The sequence below is a fragment of the Piliocolobus tephrosceles genome, chromosome 7, assembly GCF_002776525.5.
Source record: "Piliocolobus tephrosceles isolate RC106 chromosome 7, ASM277652v3, whole genome shotgun sequence".
NCBI classification, from domain to species: domain Eukaryota; kingdom Metazoa; phylum Chordata; class Mammalia; order Primates; family Cercopithecidae; genus Piliocolobus; species Piliocolobus tephrosceles.
The window spans coordinates 55928493-55949763 of record NC_045440.1 but is presented as its reverse complement, the minus strand read 5'-3'; the positions used below and the strand labels follow the sequence as shown (position 1 = coordinate 55949763).

Sequence of the window (21271 nt, the reverse complement as noted above, 5' to 3'; positions counted from 1 at the left end):
GCAACTGGATGGAACTGGAGGTCATTATCCTAAGTGAAATGACATAAACAGAAACTCAAAGAACACATGTTCTCACTTATAAGTGAGAGCTAAACAATGGGTACACACGGACATATGGAGTGAATAACAGACACTGGAGACTCTGAAAGGTGGGAGGGTGGAAGGGGCATGAGGAATGAAATGCCATCTATTGGGTACAATGTTCACTCTTTGGGTAACAGGTACACTAAAAGCCCAGACTTCACCACTACACAATGCATCCATGTAACACAACTGTACCTGCACCCAGTTAATCTATAAAAATCAAATAAATATATATCAAGTTGACCTCATAAACCTGACCATTATCATGACTCAAGCTTTTCTTTCTTTGCCCCTGGAACAAACTCATCTAACAGGAGCTTTATCTGGCTGGTGAAGCCCTGCTTTAAGCTTAGCTGTGATGTATCTCAAAATGGAGGTCAGTACGATTTTCCTATTCCTTCTAAGAACTGAAAATCTGCTCTGTGATTGTGGAATACAATTATTTCTTTTTGTTCATTTCTCTCAGGGCTAAATTTTTCTTCCGCTAGCTAACAGATGCATGCCTTATGGACAACACGCTACACTCCTATTAGCAGATTAGAGAATGCAACACAATGATATTTTCTAGAGTATTTGGACATGCTTGTTAGATTAAAAACTTCAGGCTTCCTCCCTCTTTCTCATTTGATTCCAGCCTTATTTCAAAGTAGGTAAATATTATATCCTTAAATAATTGTAACTCTTTATGACTTTTCAGAAGTAAGAACTCAACTAATATCCGTGCTTTCCTTAGGATGGGGTAAGGAAACCCACCCCCCTCTAGAATTCAAGTTTTCAAACCTAGCTATCACCCCATCAGGAAAAAAATCCCAAAGATACATATTTGTGACTGCCACTCTTAAGGGTAGTAGATTTCCTGGAAATATAAAACTTTATGGAGACTTGCCTCTTAATTTGTGTTCTAATAACAAATTCAGGTATTATAAACTGTTCGAGACAGTCTTCTGGAATTAGCCTACATTTTAAAAATGGACTGTTATTAATTTTACTCTTGCAAAACAGGATGTTAATTCATGAGCTGAAAGTCTATCAAAACAAAAAAGCCTTTACAAATCCTTTCCTTGCCTCACTAAGGGATCATTTCCTCATTATTACTGTCACACTGATACAGTGACTACACCATGAACTAATGATAGAAGTTACAGGGAATCATTTAGTCGCTGTTATTGCTACAATTGCTACCTTTGCTTTGATTATTGACTCTCTGCTACAAAAAAAAAAAAAAAAAAAAAAAAAAAAAAAAAAAAAAAAAAAAAAAACCTGAAAAGTAAAGAATTCAGCCCTAGACTGAGATCTTTATTCATGACTATTATCTGTACTACAGAAAAGGAAGTCAGGCTGCTTTCACATGGATGAAATCTGTCAGATTGGTGATTCAGAAAGGCAACTCTGTCCTTCTTAAATAGAGTGGACTTTAGGGGAAGTCAAACCAGTTATCTCAAGTCTTTTTCAAGTGGTGTTCACTATAGATCCTACTTCTATGTATGCATGACTCTCTGTTTGACTCATAGTTACTCACCCCACACAATGCCCACTGCTCTGTTTGTATAAAAGGATTCCCCAACAGGGAAATATGGCAAGTGTATAAATTAAACAAAAGAAGTAGAACTGATTCAAACAGCCTACTTATGAATCATAAAGATGAGAAAATAGTTTGACATACTTTGTTCAGATAATTTTAAAACAGATGCTTAAGGTTTTTAAAATTTTAAAATCTGAAATGTTGGCATGGGGTTAAAAATCGTTCAGCTTCACATCAGATTTCTAAGAACCTAGAATCCAGGGAATTCCTATCCCCAGGGAATTCTCAGGGAAGGCTAATGCAATGCTCCGTTCTTCTAGCAGAGTGCACCATATCCCTATTTTTAACAAGGATATGCCTGGATGTTGTATCTTTGTATAGAGTTTAAATCCAATTTTCAGCATATTAAATTAGTGGTAGTGTAACCCAAGACAAGCTTTTAATTTAAAAGCAAATCTAGCTCTGGCAACCATTTTCTCATTGAAATAATGAATAGTTCTTTCAAGCCTGTGAAGCGTTGTTCTTATTTCTTAACCACAGCACTCCAGCTGTGCATACCTTACCACATGAAATCTAGATGGCAATTTTGGCTTCTCCAGTCTATATGGTATATATCTTAGAATCGGTGACATGGAAGACTTTTTACATCATTTTGAATACATAGATATGTGTTTTTAATGAAAATTGTTTTATTTGATTATAGCTAAAATTTGGAAATGACATAAGGTTAATTGCATTATATGAATATATTTAAGACTCTCTATGTATGAATCATGCCAGTTCCTGGGAGTATAGACACTAATATTATCAACCCTGGAAAGTCCCTTTTATATCCCCTTGGACTTACATAAGCAGAGAAAGCCTACAACAGTGGCCTTAGAACACCTGTAAATATTCTAGTGCATATACCCTAGGTACTACGCAAGTAAAAAGAATGTATAATAAGAGCAGAATTAGAACTTTAGACCTGGAAAGAACCTAGGATATTATTTCTAACCAATCACATCATACAGAGAGAAAATTAAGACCCAGAAAGAGGAAACCAAAAGAAGACCTAGTCTGTGAGGCTCCAGGAGCTGGGCCGTGTGTGTCATCTACACCTACAATGGTGCATGACCCTGGGCAGTCAGATAGCCTCCCTGGAATCTGCTGCTATTGGAGACCAAATCATTTCTTCTGATACCCCACATTTAGTCCAATTCCCAAAAGGACAGACACCTCTTTAAATAAGCTCTATCACTGACATTCTAACTATGACCCTCTCTGTCTATTTTAGGGTTAAAAAAGACCTAACGGTGTCACTCAGACCACCTCAGGGGTTTCTGGACTGATTCATTTTCCTTTTAATCCTTCTCTAGTTTCTCCTACAATCAGCAATCTGTATCAGTTCTATATATATATACTGGATGTGGAATCGATGTTTTATGATGATAAGAATTACAGTGATGATGGTGGTGGTGGTGGTAGTAACAGTGGAGGCTGCAAGCGTTTTGAGTAGACTGAAGCATAAAAAATGCCAATACTCCTTCCATATATAAGTATATTCTCAGACAGTCAAGTATAGGTAAGAATTCAATGAAAAATATCTATCAGATAGCTTCTCCACCCTGACTATTCTATCAGCAAAAAACAGGAATACAAAGCTGGGCTTCTAGCTGCATTTTTCTCAGAGGGTGACTAGCACTTCACAAAATTTACCCCTATTTTCCCAACACTAGTAATCTAAAAAAAGAGCTGGGGTGATTTTTCCTATCCCTCCCAGAAGACATTGCACCTTTTCTGATTCACCGCACCATTAGAATCTCAGAGAAGCTACTAAGTAGCAAGTTTAGCTACACTTCATCAAGAAGAAAGAATAGTGCCTGGGTTCTATTCACAGATCCGTAGATATTCACTGAGTGTGTATTCTTTTACATTAAGTTCCACAACCACTAGACTAACTTCATGAGAACTTGCCCATGGTCTTTCTTCCTGATCAGCCATGCTGTCACTTACCAAGGACACAATCATGTTTTGGGATGAGGTCACTTGCTATGGCGGTCAGAATCATGCAATGACATTTAAAAGAATATTTCTTACAGAGCATTATTAAATATAATTTTCCCTAAATTCCAACAACAATTACACATTACAAGATCATACCTGATAAAACATTCACTCATGACCAGCATCATGCTGAACCTTTTATGTGAAAATGCGTAAGAATAATAAATCCAACTCTAATCTCTAGTCTTGCTTCCATAGGTCCAGTAAGTGTTCCATACAAATTTCTAAAATAAGTCAAAGAAATGTATTAATCAGATTAGCCAGTAAGTCCATGTAAAGGAGAAGCAGTACATTATTTGTTAGACAGTAATTGGTGTTACTTAAATTCATAGGTAGACTACATCATTCGAACCGTAACATATAAAACATATTTACTAGCAAGTTGCGTGCTTGGATACTCAATCATGAAGAAACATTTTGTAAGAGATTGAGCAGGGACTTTCAAAGCTATTTCTCCAAGGATTTGTGGACATTGTTCAAAACTGATAGTATACATGTACATAGAGGCTACACATTCAACTGTTCTGTTAAGTTAGTCTGTTGGGGAGTAATAAGTATAAAAATATTTACCCTTGTGAAGTAAACACTTCATAGTTCAAGTGAATGGAAGAAATTTACCTTTGCACTAGTTATTGCAAAGATATCACATAGATATACCCACCACAGAGATTTATACATAAATTATTCCAATTCATGTAGAAACCCAGGTAAATGCACAAGGAGCTGTCTGATTGTTTGTGGATTTATACCTGTCAGTTAACTCAGAGATCTTGATGCCAACGCCAGCACTCAGGGGTGGCATATGGATTTGTGATGCTCCAGGGAAGAAGATACTAAGTTTATAAACCAATGAATAGATATTAAAGTGGCACAATTGCAGCGTTGCACAAAAATGCATTCTACTTCTTTCATCCACAAAAAAGCAAAGGTTAGTCTACTACGTTTGGAGCAGCATGTTATGATGGAGATTATTACAAAATCTCAGAGCTGAAAGATGATCTTCTAGTACAATCCTCTGTATGAGAGTTAGTCTCTCTACCGCATCTCTACCTAATTTTCCAGACTATGCTTAGACACTCCAGTGATGGGGAACTCACTCCTTCTAAGGAAGCCCAGTTGATCTGTGGATATCTTCAACTACTAAAAAAATTCTTCCTTCCATCAATTCAAAATCTCTTCCTATAGGTCCCACCAATTTTGTCCCAGGGGGCCTACACAAAAGTCCAATGCCTCTTCCATGTTACAACTGTTCAGTACTTACTACGGAGTTCTCAAGCTTTCGGGCTTTTCTTCTACCTCATCATCCTCAGTACCATCAGCCATTTTCCATGTTGCTTTCACCCCTCCCATATCAGTCTTAAGTTCTAGCTTAAAACCTCTCCAGAAATATATGACCCAAAGAGGAAAACAATTAAAATTCTCTCTCTCAATTTCCACATCTGAAAAATAGAAGTGGTACCTCCAAGATCACTCAAAGGATCAAATAAGAAATAGAACACAGAAGCTCTCTGGACAGTTAAAGGTGACTAATAAACACAAGGAATATATTTCTATGGATCAGAAGACCTAACTTTCAATAAAGTAAAAACTACTATATCCTAAGAAAATAACTCTTCAAATAGTAACACCAAAGAAAGTTTTGCCAATAATTTACTTTAATATAAATACAATTAAAACTTTCAACCTACTTGTTTTTCTGAAAAATGACTCTCCCATCATGATGGGTCTATTTATATGTGCCAGTGACATCCAACTCCCCACTGTGAAGCCAATGGATTTCCATGAATGATAGAGACATAACTGAGTCAGAGATGAATAATGACATAGCCTCTGAAACTTTCAACTTTCTGCCATTCCTTTGAATAAAACAGTGTTTTAACACGTTTGTTAACAATCCTCACCCCCTATAATCCTTCATGACTCCTTCATGCCTTCAAAATACAATCTAAATTCCTTTCATCATCTAGCCCAACTAGTTCTTCGTCTTCATCTCTAGCTACTCTCCCTCCTCACTCCATATGTAGAGCATGCACTTAACCTGCCTTGCCTCTCTGCCTTTACACATTGTATCCACGGCTCTAAAGCCAATGTCCCACTTTACTCAGAAAGCAGATTTTTCTCATCCCTCAAACCTTTGCTCAGATATCCCCTCTTCCAGAGAGTCTTACCTGAACCATCAAGGCGGTTTGCGTTTCCTGTTTCTATCATAGTGCTTATCTTCTTCTACTGAGATGGTCTATTAACTTTTCTGTCTACCCCATTAGAGAGTAGATTCCTTGAAATATATATATTTTATTCACCTTGGAATAGTTAGTAACTGGCACAGTGCCTTGCGCATAGCAGGTGCTCAGTGTATGTTGAATGACTGATTAATATATATGTATAGAGAGGGAACACGTATATGCAGAAAATAACCATTTGATAAACTCAGCAAATGGCACCAATCTTGCCTAATCTATATCAGAATTCAGGACTAACTCAGAATCAGAAACCACCTTTTTCAATAGTCCAAGGTGTAACCTATATCCTCCCTAGTTTTTCTACCCATTCCTTTTCTCTAGAACCTCTTTATCATTTGCAAATAACTTTTCACATATTCACATACATTATGCCATGAAATCATTAAAACTACTACGAGATCATGTTCCTTAGCTAGGATGTAAGGAAACAACCTCAGTATGTCCTAATGGTGTAGTAAGGAAGGCAATGAACTGAGAGTTCAAAGAGCTGAGCTCAAGTCTCTGTTTTACTGTTTAACTACAGGTGTGTCAGTGGAAAGATCCCCTAATCCATCTAAACTGCAGCTCCTTTTCCCACTTTGCCATCCGCAGTGAAGGTAAATTGTTATTTTTGTACATTGTTGTCATTATTATCCAAGTTGGCATTTGGAGGTAGCCAATTCAGCCAGAAAAAGCATAGACTGTATGGTAAAATAGGCCCCATTTTTAATCCTAACTATACTACATAATAGTTGGGTGACCCTATTAAGAGGTTAAGCCAGTTACTTAACCTCTCTGAGACAGTTTTCTCACATATACAGATACTAATCATTTCCTTTTAGGTTGTTTTAAAATGTAGATGACATAAAAAGTAGAAAAAAAATTTGCGTATTTTTAAAGTGCCAATAAAATTATTATTTTTGTTTGGCCAGTTTTTTTTTTTAAATTATTATTATTACTATACTTTAAGTTCTAGGGTACATGTGCACAACGTGCAGGCTTGCTACATATGCATACTTGTGCCATGTTGGTGTGCTGCACCCATCAACTCATCAGCACACATCAACTCGTCATTTACATCAGGTATAACTCCCAATGCAATCCCTCCCCACTCCCCATGACAGGCCCTGGTGTGTGATGTTCCCCTTCTTGAGTCCAAGTGATCTCATTGTTCAGTTCCCACCTATGAGTGAGAACATGCGGTGTTTGGTTTTCTGTTCTTGTGATAGTTTGCTGAGAATGATGGTTTCCAGCTGCATCCTTGTCCCTACAAAGGATACAAACTCATCCTTTTTTATGGCTGCATAGTATTCCATGGTGTATATGTGTGTTTGGCCAGTTTTAAGAATGGCATGTTTATCAAAGTGCTTTGCATGCATCATTATAAAAATATTTAATAGATGTGCCTTTAAAAGCTTACTGACAACTGTACCTTAGGTTATAAAAGGTTCTGAGAAGTCCTGCTGTAGAGAGATCTGTTTAACTTTGTCTAACCCATCATTTTCCCAATTTATTTGAACATGGGACACAATCAGTGTCTTCTGGAATAGCAAACATGACAAGAGCAGAAAAAAACTGTATTTTCCTCACATTTTTCCCAGATGACTCACATGATGGAGACTCAAAAACAAAACCCAAAAACCCAAAAGAGTAAGAATAGTGAAAACGCTCCCCACTCTACCATCCACTGACTCATTATTTACAAAGTGCATATTTTCTAGAAAACAATTAACTATGTACATACATATGTAGGAGAAATTCAGGTAGAGTTTTAAGAGTAAACTTCATAATTTCTGAAGGAAATAGACATTTAGATGCAATTGATCAAAAGCATGAGGATTAAAAACTGTTCCCTTAGGGAATTTGTGATTGCCACTGACTGAAGTACACTCTTGGTAATTTCTGGAATCATATGAGAAAAATAAGAAAGGAAAGTACTTTCACATTCATTCACAGGCACAGTTTCTTTAAAGTCATAATTGCTCTTTTCACATGGTGGTAAAAACTCACTTTATTATTTCAAATAGCTCTTTCCCAGCATCACCTCCTGCGACTTTAAAAGCTGCCATTAATTTGCCATTAGTAAACTTTAATTAAAATGAATATGTATCATTGCTTTTAGCAGTTGCATTGTGACACATGTGTAAATACATGCAAATCTTATCCACAATGTTTCAATGGCTATCTTTAAACAAGCAAACGCTTTGATGTTATTTCAAAAGACTGTATCTACAGAAAGCTTTTAGAATCTGGTCCTTCCCTAAAATAATTAGAATTTCATGGAAACACAAGAAGCAGTTACCAACCTAGCTAAAATCTATTTTATTGATCCCAGAAAGTAGCATGTTAAAACATGAATAATGACCTCTGTGCTTTGAACCACTCAGTACTCTGGTGTTTCTGCAATATTTGTGTATAACGTATTGAAAAGAAAAGCTAGAAGAGGCAGAGGGATGCTTCTAATTTAAGGAATCATAGTGAGTCTAATAGAATAATCTGAGATGAGTTGCACTTCATCGGCTTATTATCAAAAATGCATCTACTCCCCCAAAGTTCCATATGAATGTTCAACACTCAGAGAAATAGAAACATATTAGAGTGCATCTGAGTGTCAAGTTCCATAAGCTTTCTTATCCCTTTCCAATGTCCTACAATAGGCTAAAGTTTTGTTTTTTTTTTGAAAAGTATACTTCATAAATAGAAAATGATGCTGATTAGTCTTAGATCATGCTTTCACCAGATTACTCTGGCATCCTCCAAATATCTTAACCAGAATCTGAGAGTAGTTAGATTAGATGATAATTCAAACTTATCTACTAAACACATTATTCTGAAAATGTTGACAAATATTTCCAGAATATTATATCTGATAATACTTCCAACTATAATATTCCTCCTAGACGATCACACATTATCAGTATTAACTTCAAAGTCTCTAAGGAAAATACTATAGAAATGCTTAACTAAAAGGAGCCATGTGTGACCACAGTTTCTCCAAGTGCTGGGGTCAGTTAATGTATTTGTCTGACAGCCTGTGGTTTTCTTTCTGCATTCAAACCTTACCCTTCTATCCCTTCTCTCTCCACCCCCACTCCCTACCTTTGCAATAACTTTTCTGTATGACAAGTTGGTCCAGTGGCTATGGTCTCTCTGATATATTTTTAGGCTCATATGTTTTCCTAATTATTTCTCACTTTCTGTATATTATTCCCTGAGAAAATTAAGCATCATTTTTCAACTGGGGAGATGTTTGGTTTAGAAGGTATAGTAAACACAACTATAATTAAAAGGATTTCCTCAGTTCACAGAATTTAATATCAGATTTTTCATAAAGTATCAATCTGTTAAAAAGTTACAGTTTTTCAGTTAATAGGATAGAGAAGTATTTCCATTATTTACATAAGTCTAGAAACTTGAAAGGTGCTTAAAATTAAGTGATTTCCAAATCTTGATAAAGTTTGAAAAAGTTAACAAATGCAATGTTAAGCTTAATTTACCATATTATCAGATTAGAAATGCTAATCAGATGCATCCTAGCCACTCAGTAATTTCAATAATTAAATTAAACACTTAAGTCCTTCATTATACTTGAAGAGCATCAAGCTATTTGTCTTCCCAACAGTCATCCATGGGAAATATAGCTAGCATTTCGAAAACTAGCATTTCGAAAAGTTACTTTGAGTCCAAAATATGTATGAAGGTTTCCAACATCAATTTGTCTGACTGCATATCAAGTATCACTTTTCCAGAAGTATCTGCTTGAAAAAAAAAATGTTTCACAATCTGAAAGGTCACCATCTATGGCAATGTTCAGTCAGCTTTACAAAGCACTGGTCCCAGGAAATGCTGTGAAATTATCACACTTGCTCTTCTCAGGTGAAAACATGGTTGTTCGTCATAAATAAAAAGAAATTTGTGGTTCTATTCCACAAATCCTCCGAGTTGTTTCCACAGGGGATACTTCGGCATAGTCAACAACTCATATCTTTTATCACAAAAATAGCCACAAGTAAAATTGAAAAAGAGCACTAGTACCACAGAGTGCAGTTCCATATTGGTGTACTTTCTAGGAATTGTCCTCATTTCACTTATACCACCTATTTACTAAATTATTTTAAAACTGAAAAAAGCTCTGAGATATTTGAATCTATAGATTCCATACAAGTAATTTTTAGAGATGTAAAATATTGCTTCGAAATCTGCTAGTAACATGTAAAAGTCAAAAGAATGTATTCCTGAGCATACTATTTCATTCTGCTCCTAAGTCCATGCAGTGACTGTTCAAGTGGTGGTTTCCCTCTGCCCAAGTTTAGCCTTGTATTCCAGTTTATAACTGAAGTGATCCCTGTGTAAAAACACTTGGTAGATCAGATGGTAAGTAGCAAAGTAGCCAATGAAGATGCCAAATACAACTAAAGTTAACATGGTGCCCCACCCCTTTTCCAAAGGCTCGTATTTATATGAGAAATTACATATGGAGATATTGCAAGATAATCAGAAAAGGCACTCTAAAAGTAAATCTGGGCCCCATAAAGTTTACTGACTCATGCTCGGAGATAGATATATATATATATATATATATATATATATATATATATGACAACTCTTTTGCTTATTAGGATCTTTACTTTGAGCAAAGCACTTCTTCAGCAGTGATCATTAATATGTGGGTACTTTTGAGCAGCAGCAACTCCCATTTCACTAAAATTAGCAATTTTTTTTCACCAGGGAACAAAAGAAACCATCCAAATGGCAACACACACCTCAAATTCAACATCAAAATAAAGGAATTTTAGAACATGTGACAGGAATCCTCTCCCACTCACTGAAACAATATCACGAAAAATTGGGAGGGGGGGTTGTGGCATGCGAAGAGCGAGATGCCAGTGAGGCAGAGTGGGAAGACAGAAAGGATGAGGTGATCGAAACCACTTTGCTGTCCTTCCCTTGCTTCTCACTTCCCTCCCACCCTAGACTGAGACTGCAAAATTTAAAAATGCAAGCCCCAGTTCAAAAGAAACCCCCAAAACTGGAAGAGTGTGACTAGGGTTACTACCACAGCAACCCTGAAAGATTTCCGTGCAAAAGCAAAGCAGTGGGGATGTAGTAGCAGCAGCAAGCCTCCCTCTTCCCCCACCCATTACAGTACCTCCAGATTTGCCCGAGCTGCAAGATGTGGATGAGTGACTGCAGGAGCCAGATGCAGAAGGAGCAGGACGCAGACCTGTGCTTGCCACTGGCCCGGGTAGCCCCGCTGCTGTTGCTGCCGCTGTTGGCCGCAGCGATGTTGCTTTTGCTGGCGTTGGATGCTTGCCTTTGCGGCGTGGAAGGACGAGCCTCGCCTTCTCCGGCTGCAGACCCACCGCCGACCACCGTCTTGCAATCGGCTCCAGGTTGCGGACAGCTGGAGGCAGCTGCGGCTGTGGCGCTGTCCTCGGTGCTGAAATCGTGCACAAACCAGCGGAAGCTGAACACTTGCACCGACAGCGAGCCGAGCACCACGAAGAAGAGCGTGAGCCCGAACCACCAGCGCTGGCCGCGCAGGTAGTAGTCCACGGCGAGCCAGACGTCCGTACCCACGTCCGCGAAGTACACGGCCACGGCGGCCAGGATCCAGAGGCAGTCCCACAGTGAGTAGCGCCGCTGCTCCCTGCCCAGGCGCAGGCACAGCGCCGCCGAGCCCGCCCCGCCGCCGCCCGGGCCGGCGACGCCGCCGGAGCCGCCCGAGCCCCCGGAGCTGCCGCTCCCGGCGCAGCAGCAGCAGCAGCGCGAGCAGCCGCGGCCGTCCGGGCAGCAGCCGCCCCCTGCCGCCTCCTCGTCCTCGGCTCCCGACCCCGACGGCAAGCCCGGAGCCAATCCCTGCACCGAGCCCGAGTGGTCCGAGTTCTGCAGCGGGGTGAACGCCACGTCGCTGCTCTTCTTCATTTTCAGCCTCCCGTCTGATTTAGCGGCCATGATGCCTCCACACCGGAGGAGAGCCCTCCTTTATCTGACACCTTTCCCCGCTGTCTCCTCCTCCCGCCACCTCCTCGCCTCGCCCCGGCTTCCCTCCCAGGCGGCGCGGCTCCCCCTCCTCCTGTTCCTGCGCCGGCTCACCCGCCGCCCGCCGCCGCCCGCCGCCCGCCGGGCTGGGCGCTGGGCCGGGCTAGCGGCGCGCCTGGGGCCGGCAGGAGCGCCGCCTGGCTGCCTGCGCGGAGCCAAGCTGCTCGCGGCGCCCCGCGCGCGCCCCTGCCCGCCGCCCGCGCTCCTCGCCGTCCCGGCTTCGCGGCTGCCGCCCGAGCCGCCGCGGCCGCCAGCAGCAGGAGCAGCAGCGGCCGCCGCGGCGCTCCTCGAACCTGCACATTCCTCTCCTCCCCTCGCGCGCGCTCCCTCCTCCCGCTTCCTCTCCTCCACCAGCTGACTCCGAGGGAGAGGATGACCTCATCCCTTCTCTTCCAGCTGCCGCCGCTCCCACCCTGGCGCGGGAGGGGCGAGGGAGGAGGAGGGCCCCAGAGGAGGGGCCGGGACCTAGAGGACCGCCGGGCAGGGGTTGGGGGGACTGCCCTGGCTAGTCCCAAGGGCCAGGAGGAGCGGCCAAGGGGGCCTGAGGGTGGCAGTCGAAGGCCCCCACTCCTGGGATTTCGGAACGCTGGGTGGATTTGAGCGACACTGGGGGAGGGGGAGGAGCGCGCTGAGAGGAGGGGTCCTGCGTGCAGCCCTCGCGGAAGACCGCGGAGAGTGGGCACGGACGGGTGTGGCGGTAGCAAGGGCCAGGGAGGCGCAGGCCTCTTTGTATTCCGCTCGGAGCCGCCGGCACCGGGAGAAGGGCTGGGAGCGCGGCTCTGGCCGACAATAGTGGGGAGAATGGGTGTAACTCAGGCGCCCGGGCTCAGAGGCCAGCAGCGGCAGTGGGCGTGTCCGGCCTTGCCAGGGAGAGCAGGGGAGAGAAAGGCGTGCGGAGCCTGGTGCCGCGCCAGCAGCTGAGGGCGGGCGCATCCGCGTGGAGCCCCGAAACAGCGCCCTCGGGGGAGGCAGCCGGCATTCCGAGGGCTCCGGGCTTCTCCGGCGGGCGGGGTTGCCCGAGCTCAGGCAGGTGCGGAGGCGCTGCGGCCCTCCGTGGCCCAGGCCCATGCCCGACGCCGGGGTCCCTCGCAAACTCTCGGCGGCTGGGAAGCTCGGAGCCGGGAGGAGCGGCAGGCAGCCCAGTGGGTACCGCACCGGCCCTCGAGGGGTCCTGAGGCAGGTGGGAAGCGCAGCACTCCCGGCGGCGGCGCGGGCCGCGGGGCGCGGCCGGTAGCCGCAGGAAACCGAGTGCCACCCAACCCCCGGCGCGAGGGCGGGGAGTGGCGGAGCCCGGAGCAGGCGCCACCTCCCTTACTCCCTACTCCAAAACTAGAAATACCTTCTCTTAAAGCCATAGGGATTGCAAACTAGCTCTGCGGTACCACAACTCCAAAAATGACTCGAAAAATTAAATCTGTGATCGGAATGATTCAAGGGGAATATAAAATATGTTGCGGTTTTAAGAGATTTTTAAGACCTCAATAAAATATAGAATCTTCATTTTTTTAATAAGAAAACATAAGCTTTGATTTGTCTCACTTAACTTTTGCAAATGTAAGAAATAGAGTGTAATTCTTAAATTATACTGTGACTCACATACTTTAAGAGCGGAGGTAAGTGAGGCAACACGAGTTACACTGCCGCTAAGAGCACCAGTTGGATCTTCTAAATCAGGAGGCAAACCATAACACCCCCAATCACCCTCGCTTCTCGATGGTAGGCGCCAGGTGAGTTCCAGCTAGTACATAGTGCCATTCTTAATGAGTAACATTATGAAATAGAAATGCACGGATTTCTCTGCACGTGGAAAGAGCCGCCTCGCGCATTGTGTGCTACATATCACGGGCTGTGTCATCACCAACCTGGATAAAGTGGAATTTGCCCCACGCTCTGCATTCATTGCCTTTTGTTCTCACAGACTGGTGCCCAGGACCCTCCCTTGTTTGGCTTTGGCCTGACATTTTGGCAGGAGGGTGTTGAGTCATAGAGTCAACGATTACATGGCATGTACACGATTACATGGCATGTACAAATCCGGTATTTCTAGCAAAAGGCATAGCCAAGTGATGGCTGAGGGGCAACACAGTCCCACTAAGATGCTTAGTATGCCAGGCAAGAGGGTATATTTTTAAATCCAGCTTTAAAATTGGGTCTTCTTGGAGTAGAAGAATCCTTTTTTTGGAAAACACCCTGATTCTGTTTCTCCGGAGTCCAAATCTAAGATTCCAACTCCAGGGTGCTACCGCTGATCTTACTCTGTGCCAAACCATTAGGGAGAAGAATGATCTCTTAGGTAACTGGGTCCTAAGGGATGGAGGGTATTCTAGGTCAAACGCAGTGTCTTAAATTGCACCAGGCATGAAAAGGCCCTGCAGAGTATCTGAGGTGCTGAAGACCTGGGACTGACTAAAGGTTCCCCTAAAGCAGAATGTGCACAGCACGTGCACAGACTATTTGCTTCTTACATATTAGTTGAGTGAATGCATGAATTTATAGAAAGAACATTCCATGACAGGAAGAATGCTGCATTCTGTGCTAACGAGTGTTCCCATGGAAACATTGGAATTATGAAACTTTTTATGTTAGGTTCTAAAAAGAAATAACTAGTAACAGTTTCTTTATTAATGCATTTATTCAAAAGTCTCTTTAAGGTTGCTGTCTGAACTATATCTGGAAAGTAATGGTGATGTGTAGTTAGTGGTAGGAGTTTACAAGCAGGAGGTCAGAGGATGAGCTTCACATCCAGGCTTTGCTAATTACTGGCCCCATGATCCTAGCAAATTAATACACAGGATTAATATGAGGATTAGATGAGATCATGTATATTATGGGACTTTATATACAATACTGTTCTCAAGAGTCTCTAATCTCATAAGTCTAGTAATCACATTTTAGGATATAGATTTTAATATTATCTGCTCTATCATAATCATTGCACCTGTCAAGGCAGGTGGACATAATGGTTGCGAGCTCAGAGTTTGGACTTATCGTTGTACATGTTATTTAACTTCCCTGTCCTTCATGCTCATCATTTGTAAAATAGAGACAATAATGATCTCTAGAATTCGGTCTTGTTGCCAGAAACAAATACTAATACTAATAACAAGGAGGTATGTGAACTGTTTGACGCTGTGTCCAGCACACTCCACACACAACATTCTGTTAATATCTTTCCTGTTTCTTCCAGCCCCCTCATGTCTTCTGGCTTCTAAATTTTTGTGTTTAGCTTGCCAACTCTATTTAAAACTAGAGTTCCTCAAAACACAGTCCTTGGACTACCTGCATCACAATCAGTTGTTGTTTCATACAGATTCCTGGCCTATCAGAAATGTGATCTCTCTATCAATGATTTTGTCTTCCATCCAATCTCAGATTTATTCTCGTTATATAACCCAGGGGTCCCCAGTTCCTGGGCCATAAACTGGTATGGGCCAGTGACCTGTTAGGAACGGGGCCACACAGCAGGAGATGAGCTGCGGCAGACAGGGCGAACATTCCACCTGAGCTCTGCCTCCCGCTCCACGCAGGCATTAGATTCTTATGGGAGTACAACCCCTATTGTGAACTGCACATAGAAGGGATCTAGGTTGGGTCCTCCTCATCAGAATCTAACAAATGCCTGATGATCTGAAGTGGAAGAGTTGCATCCCAAAACGATCCCCCCCCACAACCCCAAAGGAAAAATTGTCTTCCACGAAACCGGTCCCTACTTCCAAACATCCCTAGCTGTCCCTAGTTGGGGACAGCTGGTATAACCTAAACTTTAGCATTACTCAACAGCTTCATAATCTCCACTTTACATACCTTGCATTCTGATTAACCCCTCCTAACTGGTGAGCTCACTCTCTCCTGTACCCCGGACCTGTTTTCTACCTCATTTTCATGTCCATTAACCCCTTCCTGCCCCCCTTTCTTCTTACACTGTGTAAATTCCATGCTCAATCATGATAGGCACCTCTCACACACTTCCTCATCTCTGTTGTCCCTCTCACTCGACAAAACACCAGCCCTGGTTAAACTCTGTTCTTCACCTACATCAGGTCTGATCCTGTGTAATTGGCTGTAGCTGGAGAAGGGGCGTAGCCCTGCACTCTGCTTCTTTCTATCCTGGACCTTTACCCTTAAGTGGACCAAAAGGCTGCTCCACAGTCGCACCTCATCTTCCCAGTCCATTTGCATTCCTGCTCTTTTAAATTATGTCTTTTTATATTTTCCTTTCTCAAGCTTTAAACACCTCCTTCCCCATTCTTACTCTCCACTGATGACTCTGCTTCCTATTTCACTGAGAAAGATGAAGTGACCAGAGCAGAACCCACACAAGCACTCAGCACCTTCTCTTCCCACCTGCCAGCATGTGTACCACCCACTCAGCCTCCTGCTCTACAAGGCCAACTCCCTTGCTGTTCACCAGCCCCCACCCCCTCGCTGCTCAAGAGTTTAATTCCACACTCATTGCCTCAATTATCAGTGTTCCCACTCTGCTGGATTATCCCCATCAGTGTACAAACACACTCCTATGTATCCACTAGTTAAAAAACAAAGCAAAACAAAACTTTTGATTCTAGTTCCCTTTCTAGTCACCACTGCATTTCCCTGAAACCTTTTACAACAAAGCTCTCTAAAGTTGCCTAAACTTGCTTTCTTCAATTCCTGTTCTTGGTGATCCTCTCTTGAACACATTCAAATAAAGCAACAGTTGCTCCACTGGAACTGTTCTTAGCAAGTCACTGGCAGCCTATTGCCACCTTACTGAACATTTCAGTCTCACCTTCCTTGACCCCCTCAGTGGCATTTGACATGGTAGAACCATCTCTTCTCAGTGAAATCTGCTCTTCCCTTGGCTTTCACAATGTCACACACTCTGGGGTTTACCCCTGTTTTAAAGCCTGCTTCTTTTACCTTTAAGCTGGCTCAGTCTTCATATCTTTCTCTATGTGTATTAGTCCATTCTTACACTGCTATAAGGATATACCTGAGACTGGGTAACTTATAAAGGAAAGAGGTTTAATTGACTCACAGTTCTGGAGGGCTAGGGAGGCCTCAGGAAACTTACAATCATGACAGAAGGAGAAGCAAACATGTCCTTCTTCACATGGTGGCAGCAAGGAGAAGTGGTTAGTTAACCAGGTGAAAAGCCTTTTTTAAAACCATCAGATCTCATGGGAATTCACTCACTATCACAAAAACAGCATGGAAGTAACTGCCCCCATTATTCAGTTACCTCCCACCGGGTCCCTCCGATGACGCATGGGGATTATGGGAACTACAATTCAAGATGAGATTTGGGTGGGGAAACCATATTACTACCTATTCTCACTCCCTTGATACTTTCATAAAATGTCATGTTTAAAATTACGCCTATATGCTGGTGACTCCTGTATTTATTTCCTCAGGCTGGAAACCCCCTGGATCCCAGAATACTTGGATGCCTCTAGGCATCTCAAATTTAAAACACCCAGAACTGAACTCCAGATCTTCCCCTTCAAAATCTGCTGCTTCTTCCTCATTTTCTTTAATGACAGTTTTGTTCTTTAAGTTTCTCAAGCCAAAACAGGGTCATCATCCTTGACTGTATCTTTCTCCCTTGTCTCACCTGCCAGAAAATACTTTTGGTTCTATCTTCAAATTATATTTTTGAAGCCAGGTGTGGTGGAACTTTGGAAGGCCAAGGCAAGAGGATTGCCTGAGGCCAGGAGTTTAAGACTAGCCTAAGCAACATAGTGAGGCCCAGTCAGATGTTAGCAGTAATGCGTATTCTGGTGTGGCTTCTGTGTTGGCGTCTACTAGGATAAGTTCAGAGTTCAGTGGGAAGTGTGTAGGCTCTCTGCAGAATGGAGAAGTTATTCTGTTCCCCCATATTTGTCACCACAAAATGAGGTGGAATCTTGGTTGGGAAATCAGAATTATAAGGCCCTAGGTAGGCAGGTAACAGAGCAAGACCTCCTTGAAGGTGGCCTCCTTGAAGGTGGCCTAGGAATTAGATATCTGAATGAAGGGAGGAGGGTACCCCACTCACAATAAAGATAGCTAAAGGAGGATATAAAGTAAAGGTGTGAAGAAAATGAAACAAGACTTATGGCTACTTGGAGAAAAACATTCCAGGAATACAGAACAGCACATGCAACCACCCTGGGACAGTAGCTTTCCTGGTATGTTTGAGAACTAGCAAGAAGAACAGTGTAGCTGGAGTGGAGGAAAAGAGTAACTGAGCAGTTGGAAATAGGGTTAGAGAAAAACCGGTTGTCTAGGGGTCAGATTATGTAGGACCTTGTACGCCAATACAAAAACTCTCCTTTTCATGTGTGCGAGATGACAAGATATTGGACAACTATAAGCCAGGGCTGGCTTCTTGGGTGTGCAACCAGTGTGGGTACACAGGGCTCCATGCTCAGAATGTCCTCATGCTTCAGTGCTGTCATGTCACCAGCATTTTATCTTTGAATTTGTGTTTTGTAAGTGAAGTGCAATGGGATGACGAAGCATGTGCCAGGGACCTGGCGCCTCAGCTTACATATGCTCCTGGCTCCCTGGCTTCCTAGGATGGACTCCAGATGCTTCCTAACTACCTCCTGGGTAGCCTGCCTGGCTACTCCCTCTGTGCTATTGCCCACCACCCCAGTGGGGGCTTGGGCATAGAAGTGTGGAGTGTCAGAGTTAAGCATGTGCCCCACGACATTTCAGGATGAGAAGGGGTGACTCTCTCCTCCCTGGGCTGGCAGCACCAGGTGCATTCAACCAAAGACTAAGTAGGGGCCTGTCACCCACATGGGATCCAGGTGCTGATCATGTCCAGGTGAAGACCACACTCTCTTAGGAATTGCTTAACCACTGTGGTTTGGAGTGGAGGTCAATGGGAAGGGGGATTTATTCCCCTGTCCCTGGCTGGGGTCCTGCATTTTAGTTTCCACTGGGCCCCACAAGTTATGTAGCCAGCCTGAGGAGCATTCAGTGAGTAGTTGGATAGTGTGATCTGGCATGTTTTTAAAAAGGATCACTGACTGCTCTGTTGAGGGTAGGAAAGCAAGGGTGAAAACAGAAAGACCAGTAGGGAGACAAGAATCTAGCTGAGAGAATCGTGTGTCAAATCAGGGGGATCAGGGAGGATGGTATGAAATAGACAAAAATCTTTATTTATTTTTAAGACGGAGTCTCAGCTATCATTCAAGCTAGAGGGCAGTGGCATGATCATAGCTCTCTGCAGCCTCCTGGTCTCATGCGATTCTCCCACTTCAGCTTCCCAAGTAGCTGGTACTACAAGTGTATACTACCACACCCAGCTATTTTTGCTTTTTATTTTTTTGTAGAGATGAGGTCTCATTATGTTGCCCAGCCTGCAAAATCCGTTTTTGTAACTAACTCCTATTCATTATCCAGATTTCCATTTAAATAAAGGGAATAATACATAGCCCTGTAAGGTAATGTAAAACTATGAAATTAAAAGCTTACAACCAAGAGGAAATAAAATTATGTTATGCCCTATGTTTTTCAAATACAATTGCCTTACTAAAGCCTCATTACATGTTTGTGAAAAAAAAAAAAAAAAACTCAGACAGTTCTACTACTACTATTTAAAAAAAGAGAGAGAGAGAGAGAAAGAGAGAGTCAAACAAGACTTTGAGAGTTTGAACGACTGCCCAGTACCACAATTCCTATGGGATAAGTTAAGAGGATGTAATATTTTTCTCCCAAAACTACAGAGACTCTTGAAGCATTTAAAATAAAAGAGTGGCATGCCTGGTTTTGTGTTTTGAAATGTGCATCCTGGTAGCAGAGTGGAGAATTAAAGGGCGACTTTGTATAAAACCTTTCTGATTTGTGGTAGTCCACTAATCTCTTATGTACACTCCATGCCCAGAGCCTAACACAGTGTCTGGCATATTAACAGACATTTAATAAATATTACAGAAAAAGCTTTCTCAGATAAATACTCTGCAGCTTTTCTGAGGACCATTAGAACTTAATTGTTGCTTTTGAAATGCTAAAGCTTGAACAGCATAGACGGCTGAAATGCTCCTCAAAAAATCAGTGAAAATGACTGTTCAGAAAAAGTGAGGGCAATGTAAAAAGACTAAAGTTTAAAAGTTAGTTGAAGAAGGAGCAGGTTAGTGCTAAGAGATACAAGTACCAACAATGGTCATTAGAGGAATTGAGGGGGTTGTGTTGTCCCAAAATTTTGATTTCCATATTGGCATAGCAACATCAATGAAGTAAAGGAAAAAAACCACAAAGAATATAGGTTAGGGTCCAAAATGAAGTATCTCAAATGCTGGGAACACAGATTCAGATTTGATGTCAGTTGAAAGATTGACATGATTTTCCCATAGGAACAAATGATAAATGGTGATTAAATCCCCAAGACAGCCAATAAAACCTGTTTAACCCTGACAGCGCTGAAATGTCCATTTGCAATAGAAAAGCAGAAAACACATCATTTCCAAACTGACACTTATTATTAAAAAAATAAGATTTATCAAGAGAGTTTTATTTCTGTTAGATGCTGGTACTTGAGAGAAAAGTAAGATAATTGAAAAGTAAATGAGCCCTTTAGAAGAAGGAACTTAATTCTTCCCATCAAGCCCCTCTGACTGTGGCCTGCACTTAGCAATTTGCTGCCAAAGAATAAAGTGTGGGAAGAGGGGGAATAACTTTCTGTGGAGAATACTGCAAACATTCCCTTGGCGGGGTGATCCACATCAACATCAACAGGAATGGCTGCTGTCAACATGGAATGAGGACACTTTATTTCTGTGGTCTTCTTCCCCAAAACTTATGACCCCAGTCTAAACATAAGGAAAACAAAAGAGAAACATAAATTGAGAGACATCCTGCAAAACACCTGACCAGTACTTCTTAAAGCTGTCAAGGTCACCAAACACAAGGAAAGTCTGAGAAACCGTCACTGCCAAAAGGAGCCTAAGATGTGATGACTGAATGTTGTGTGGTGTCCTGGATGGGATCCTAGAGCTGACGTTAGTGAATGAACCAGTGCAATCTGAATGAAGCCTTTGAGGTAGTTAAAAGTAACATACCAATGTGGATTTCTAAGTTGTGACAAATGTGCCATACTAATGTAAGATGTCATGAATGGGAAAACTGAGTGAGAGGTATATGGGGACTCAGTACCATCTTTGTTAGTTTTCTGTAAATCTAAAACTACTCTAAAATTCGTCATTTTTAGAAATTGGAAAAACTGGTACTTGGAAATGATTAATAAAATCAATAAAGTTAAAAGCAAGAGAAAGAGAAAACAAAAATTATCAATATCAAGTGTGAAAGAGAGGCTGTCACTTCAAATTCCATTAGAATTAAAAAGGTAATATGTCATAGAACAACCATAAGACTCAGCAATTGCAGCCTC

The 21271-nt window shown here is 42.3% G+C and overlaps 1 protein-coding gene across 1 annotated transcript in view; it reads right to left on the bottom strand.

The window, feature by feature from the left end:
• Positions 1–11852, bottom strand: part of XKR4 (XK related 4) — a 413532-nt gene extending 401680 nt beyond the window's left edge. Inside the window, exon 1 of the mRNA XM_023184242.1 lies at positions 11021–11852. Coding sequence (XP_023040010.1) covers positions 11021–11826 — 806 coding nt within the window. The 5' untranslated portion in view covers positions 11827–11852. The remainder of the gene's footprint in view (positions 1–11020) is intronic.
• Between the last annotated feature and the right edge of the window lie 9419 nt (positions 11853–21271).